Below are 7,029 nucleotides of genomic sequence, written 5' to 3'. Positions count from 1 at the left end.
TTAGCTTCTTTACAGTCAAAAATTTTAAAGAAAACATAATATACATAATCCAGACTCTCTGTGAATTTTTTATTTTTAAGTGGCTTATTTTTTTATTTTATAACTATTTGTACTCTGTTTCTTTAAAGACTTTACCCTTTTTTTTAAGACATTAACTTTATTTTTTATATATTTTTTCTCTCTCAAGCCTATGTACATTTATCCAACAGTGTGGTCTTTTATGTCTGAATTTGTTTTATTGTGAATCTGTAACATTTTTTTACTATTCAGGAGCATTTTTTAAAATGTTAAGCAGTTCTTAAAAACTGAAGTTGTACCATATACAGGTAATATGGTACTGTCTGTGTCCTGCCCAGTTGAAACCTTAACTGTGCTCTTATTCCAGTAATTACAGTAGTTTTGATCGGCAGTTTAGCATGGAGCAGTTGCTCCTGCCTCAGATCCATCTGGTGTCCCTGAGCTGCGCACAGTTTCAGGCACATAGCAAGTCCACATTGAAGCCACATTTAGTAGTTTAATTCTGATACTGAGCATGCAGCATAGAAACTCTTTTTATCCAAGTTACAACCAAATCTGATATGCAGAGCATTGCGCAGTCTGAAAACGTGTCTTTGTATGGCGGCAGGAATCTGCCATGCTTTCTGCCTGCCTAATCCTGATTTTGCCGTCTGTCCAGGTGCAGGAAGGGAGCAGTGAGCCATCGGCACGGTCTCAGAACATTCTCCTTCTGATCCCAAGTGGGAACAGAAACATCCAGTCCCATAAAATCCATTGAAACGCTTTAAAGCCAGAGTTTACGCTGGCAGCACAGCCCCAAGAAGCTGCGCTTTAAAATGACGCAGCGTTTTTTCCTGTTGTTGATGTCGAATTAGGAAATCTCTTTACAGCATGTCATCAACAAACAGTAAAAATCTGTGTTAAACTCTGTTTTTTTTTTTTCTGTTTAAAATTCAGCTCTCTCAGGTTTTTAAGTAGATTTAGCCCCACGTTGGGCGCCACTAGTTCCTGTGTAGCCGTGCCCCCTAAACTTCAGAACTTTCTTTTAAATCTCAAAACAAAATGGGAACAATTCTTAATGCCTACAAACTCAGCACAAAAAAGCAAAGTACAACCACATTATTTTATTCGAAATATACAGACACATTACAAATTTATAAACTATCTAAAATGAACAGTATTTACAAGCATTTTTGAAAAATATAAACTCTCATGAACACAGTTTATCAAAAGTATTTGACAACATTCAAAGTACTTCTATGGTCCCTCCCCCGGTAAAGCTTTTGAAGGTGAAAGTGACATTTAGTTTGGCTTCGCTGGCTTTATCATTCCCCCCTGGTGTTGAGGATCAAATCCACTGTCTTTGTACGTGCTGATGGAGCACAGGCTGATGGTGCTACCGAGCTAGATTCCCCCTCTCTAAGAAAGAGTTTTGTTGGAATGATTTTATATTGTCATTGAGAGTGGACAAGGATGAGGTCACTTTCTCTTAATGTCTACGTTGAATAGTGCGGCCGAAATTGAGGAAAGACGAGGGATTCACAAGATCTCATGCTCAGAGGTCCTCCTCGTTCTAGGGAGAAGACTGTGAGGGTTAAAATGTGGGTTCAGTGAGAATCAGCTTTAGTGAAGTGCCTGTTCTTTACTGGGCATGATACAGGAAGCTTTCCATGTACATGAAGTAGTAGTTTCCGTTTTTAGAAATAAGTGTTAATTCACTCCATTGTAGCTAAATCTAAAGATTTTTGTAAATAGCGTTTGCTTTGGACTAAAAATAGAATCATCAACCGTCGACCTAACAGTGAAATTCTAAATGACAAAAAGCTGTTTTCTTTACATAAGTATCGATATGGACCAATAAATCATAGGCAGTCCATGTGCTGACAAGGTGTAGACATTCAAATGCAGAGTACGGGGCAAGCAGTTCCAATGACACAGAGTGGATGCAGGGACCCAGCAGCTTCCCCCGCCTTAAGCATCATCTTCTTACTTGAGAAAGGTTCAGTTTTGGTGTTTGATTTACAATAAAGTTTTTAATTTCCAGAGAGTTTTCACCAATACTTCATTGTTTCTCCACATATGACAACTCATTAAATCTCTCCGTCTTTCTCCTGGGCACATATGTCAACACAAGTTCATTTTCCAACCCAGGACACATCGATTCTTGTGTTCCAGGAACCTTTGACCCATGCACAGTGTACCAAGGGCAAAACTTGACAGCTAAGATGTCAGGTAACAAGTGACATTTAATAAACATCTGAAAGTTAAGATCACTAGAATGGAGAACTGCCACAACCCGAGAAAAGAGGTCAAGAGAGATGACTGACGTCCTCACCAAGAAGATGCCCCGGAGGACCCAGCAGAGTTCTCACAGCGAAAAAAGAAAACCAGTAAAAGAATTGTACAAGTTTCAAACACACCACCCCTTCAGAAGAAAACTTCCTACAAACTTGTGTTCACAGCTTATATACTTGATACACAAAGCAAGGCAGTGATGGATAGTAAACACGCATTTGACTTGAGGTATCAACTCATGGGATGCCCATGGCGTATCAGCTTCCATAAGTAGACAGTGCAGTTAACACTCAGCAGGAACCCCCGCCAGAGATTCTAAGAGCAGGGATCGAGAGTGAGTCAGAGAAATCCAATGCAAAACGGTAAGGAGCAAAAGACACTTTCTGTAGTATGTATGGAGTCTTAACACTTTGTTTTCAGAAATTTCTTTCACCCTACACACTTATAAATGAGCTGAATTGAAAAGAGTGGCCAAGATGAATTTAATAGGAAAAAAATGCATTCATAATTCAAAACAACAGTAGACTGTGTCCATTCTGAAAATTCAGAAACTGTTCATAATTTCCTTACTAAGGGTGAAAGTGGGAATTATCCAGAGACAAATATAAGTCTTTGACTACTTTTGTAGGCAGGGACTGTTTAGTGGTGGCAAAAACATAATAGACATGAATCTTCTAGAAGAAGATGAAACTTGATTTTCCAATTTGATGGTGAGAACAAAGTCTTTTTCCTTGGCCTCCCATCTAGAGTGTTTGTACAGTGTTAAATATGCAAACATACAAACAGACCTTCCAAAGGTAAGTATTGTTTCTCTCCAGGTTTCTTGGTCAAAGTTCAAAGTTTATGGAGATTTCGGTCATCAGTCCTGCTAAACAGGGTGACGTCATCATCATAACCCGAGGCTGCACAGTCTGCATTCTCTAATAAAACATAACTGTTCTGACGGCCATCTGGAGAAAGGACTTCCATCTTAGCAGTGGATGTGAGCTCACTCCAGGTGATGTCTGTGTTTTTAAAAGCATGTAGAAGGAAGATGCCATTGATGATGGTGAAGAATCCACTCAGGGTGCCAATGACATCTCTGGCTTTCATGCCATACCACTCCTGGAACAAGATGGCAGAACACGTCACCACCATGGATGTGAAGAACACGTAATAAATGGGAGTCACCAGAGACGTGTTAAAAGTGTCCAGGGCTTTGTTGAGATAGTTGATCTGTGTCATCACTGAGAGGATAAGCACAGCCAACAGGACGAAGACTAGGGGATTCTTGTAAACGGGCTTCCACTCTAAAAGCTCCTTGGCGGCGATGCCCAAGCCCTTGGCAGAAGAAACTGAAAAGGCTCCGATCAAAGAGCAGATTGCAATGTAGACCAAGATATTTGTCTGTCCTTTCTTTGGTGCCACAAGCACAATCAGCACCAAGGAGATCACAGAGACGATCAGAGCAAAGGACACGAACCCTGTTAGGAGGAGAAAGAGTCAGACTCAGGAGATGCTAATAGGACCAAACCTTCCCGAGGTACCACTCGTCATCAATTTAAGAGCACAGGATTTCGAACAGGTGAGAGTGAATAAATGCCATTTGGCTCCTTAGTGATTCATAGAGCAGTTCACAAACATATCATCTGAATCTCCAAAGCATCACTGCAAGACTAGACAGGTGTAGCATTTTATATTTTTTACTTAAGGAAGAAGGGGCAGGAATTTGGGTTCATTAAGAATCCTTTGTTGCTGGGCAGTGGCTCACGTCTTTACTCCCAGCACTTGGGAGGCAGAGGCAGGAGGATCTTTGTGAGTTCAAGGCCAGCCTGGTCTACAGAGCGAACTCTAGGAAGGCTCCAAAGCTACAGAGAAACCCTGTCTCAAAAAACCAAAACAAGAAACAAAACAACAAAAAACACCACAACAAAAACCAAATTAATTGTTAACTTCTTGGAAAAGTTATAAGGAACAAATCTCACTGTGGCTTACAACCCGCGGCAGGTTTGTTGGGCATCTTCAGTGTCAACACAAGTTTCCTTTGGTGATGGACATGGTGGAGCATGGGTAATGTCAGTACTCAGGAGACTGACAAAGAGGACTGTACATTCAAAACTATCCTTGAATGTGTGTGTGTTTGTGTGTGTGTGTGTGTGTGTGTGTGTATTGAGGGCCTATTGCAATCAAACCAAACCAAACCAAGTCAAAAGCAAGCATACAGACATCATTTGAAGGAAAAAAGAAAGTGACGTCAGTGGGATTTATTTCTTCCTTTTTGTTTGGTTTTGCTTTGTTGTTAAGGCTGAATCACTGACCTGGATCCTTCAGTTTTATTTCCATCTCATGCAAAGAAGTGACTTCTTCCTCTTGGGGGGCATGGATAACCATCACAGTTGACCCCAATATGCTCAATATGCAGCCTATTTTTCCATGAATATTCAAGTGCTCATTTAAAAAATAGGAAGACAATATTGCGCTGTTGAGAGAGAGAGAAACAAAATCACCACCATTCAATTACCGTTTGATTCCACCGCAGTTTAGAGGTCACACTAATGCTTGTGTTCACTGAACCCGTTGGAGCTGACTAGAATATGCTCAGAAGTGATGGTTAAGGATCCCTATTCTACTGCTTTTCCAGTTCGGGAGATACCATAGGCATGGGATGCTCCTGTTTTCTCCCCATTGTCTCTTAGAGTTTAAGTAGCTTTCAACCATCCCCTATAAAGTAACTGCAACAAAAAGTATTTTATAGCTCTCTGGCAACAGAGAACACCCTTATCTGCAATGCTTAGCTCCTGAAATGCTTCGACGGCAGGTGTTTTGGAGGCGGCTTTTTGCATGGATGAGAGCTCTTAGCGAGGGAGCCTGAGCTTAAATAGAAGATTCATCTGTACGTCATAAAGACTTGACAGACTGACCGGAGGGAAATTTTACACAATATATGTGATACGCTCATGTTTCCACTCCAGTCTGTCACATGAGGTCAGGTAAGGAACTTTTCACGCAGGCATCCTACGCAGGCTCAGAATGTTTCCAATGTAGGATGACCTTGGGTTTTAGTTTTGAATCATGGATGGTCAAGCTGTACCCTGATGTTTCAAAGATACACACCCTAGGCTGAGGTGATGGGTCCTTCAGTAGTGTCTGCGGCACAAGAATCAGTACCTGAGTTTCAGAACTAGAACTCTTGTAAAAAACACAAACAACTGTCTTGAAAATAAAAAAAAAAAACCACCACAAACAAAAAAACTAGTGTGGTTGTACATAGTTTTAAAATCCCAGTGCTGGGGAGGTAGAGACAAAAGGATTGGGGGCTTGCTGGCCAGCTGACCTATTTGTCAAGCTCCAGATAAGTTAGAGACCTTGTCTCAAGATAAAAAGGTGCACAGTGCCTGAGGAATGACCCTTGAGGCTGTCCTTTGGCCCTTATTACACACACACACACACACACACACACACACAAACACATGCACGCATGCACATGTGCACGGAGGGCATAGAAAGATAGATAACTAGCTAGCAGGTACTCTGTTCAGAGTTGATACATAACTAACGCATACCTGAACAACCATACAGATTGTCAAACAGTGAAACACTTTCTCACGTCCACTTCTGCCTGGGTATTTCTGACTAGCTAATGCTCTCAGTGCCTCGCTTGCCATGGTTTGCTTCCTAAGTGCTCAAGGCTGGCACGACCATAGATACCAGAGTAGGACACTCTGCTGCCACACCGAGCAGCTCTCTGAGGCTTCTGCCCATCAGCCTCCTTTCTTACCATTCTCACTAAAGGGTGCCATTTGAACCCTAGACTGTGAGCATTAAGGAATAAGGTGCTTTCTCAGAGTTGTCCCCTGGTGGTCACTTGTGGGACTGCAGTCCCAGCGAAAACTCGAGTCTTCAGATAGCTAACACATTGGCTTCTTTAATTCTCTCAATTCTATAGAGACACAAAGGAGAAGTAGATAGGCCTAGCCAGAAGTTTTCTACTAGATACTGATAATTTACAGACTCTAAAGAGACAAAGACAACAGAATGGGAGTCAAGGCACACAAAGGGTTCACAGGTCATCAAACAAGTGGGTTGGAAGCTCAACGCAGATCAACTCAGAAAAATCAGGCCCCGTGCGCTGGTTGGTTTTGTTAACTTGGCACAAACTAGAGTCACCTGGGCAGAGGGAGCCGCAATTATGGATTTGCCTCCATCAGTCTGGTCTGCGGGCATTTCTTGATTAATGGTTGATGTGGGAGGGCCCAGCCCACTGGGAGTGTTGCAACCCTGGACAGGTGTTCCCGGGTTGTATAAGAGAACACGCTAATGGAGCCATAGGGTATCAGCCAGCGAGTACTGTCTCTGCATGGCTCCTGCTCCATCTCCTACCCTGAGCTCCAGCCCTGGCCTCCCTCAGTGAACAGACTAGGTAGGAACTGACCCTGTCCTCCTCTAGCTCATTTTGGTGACACGGTGTTTATCACAGAAACAAAAATCCAACTAGGACCCCCATGTACTGTAAGACAGGAAATCCTGCCACGGCATCCAGCACAGGTACCCGGCAGGCAAGGATGGGGTTTTAGTGAGAACTGAAGTGTAGCTTAGACATATGGATGCCTTTGAAGCCCTCTGATAACCGCTGTCCTTAGTCACTATGGCAACAAGAAAAAGTCAAAGGAGTTTCATAGTTTACTCAGATTAGAGATATAAACCACACCAAAAACCTCTGGCTAGGCTTCACTGTGTCAGCACATACACACACACACA

General features: G+C 42.3%; 1 protein-coding gene across 1 annotated transcript in view; it reads right to left on the bottom strand.

Annotated features, from left to right (window-relative positions):
- Positions 1–3,126: 3,126 nt before the first annotated feature.
- Positions 3,127–7,029, bottom strand: part of Nipal1 (NIPA like domain containing 1) — a 19,860-nt gene continuing 15,957 nt past the window's right edge. The window contains exons 5-6 of the mRNA XM_005359328.2: positions 4,590–4,750; positions 3,127–3,755 (exon numbers count right to left, since the gene is read on the bottom strand). Of these exons, the coding sequence (XP_005359385.1) occupies positions 3,127–3,755; positions 4,590–4,750 (790 nt within the window). The remainder of the gene's footprint in view (positions 3,756–4,589; positions 4,751–7,029) is intronic.

The sequence above is a fragment of the Microtus ochrogaster genome, linkage group LG1 (genome assembly GCF_000317375.1).
Source record: "Microtus ochrogaster isolate Prairie Vole_2 linkage group LG1, MicOch1.0, whole genome shotgun sequence".
Lineage (NCBI taxonomy): Eukaryota > Metazoa > Chordata > Mammalia > Rodentia > Cricetidae > Microtus > Microtus ochrogaster.
Note: the sequence above shows the minus strand (reverse complement) of the source record. Positions and strands in the feature narration are given on the sequence as shown.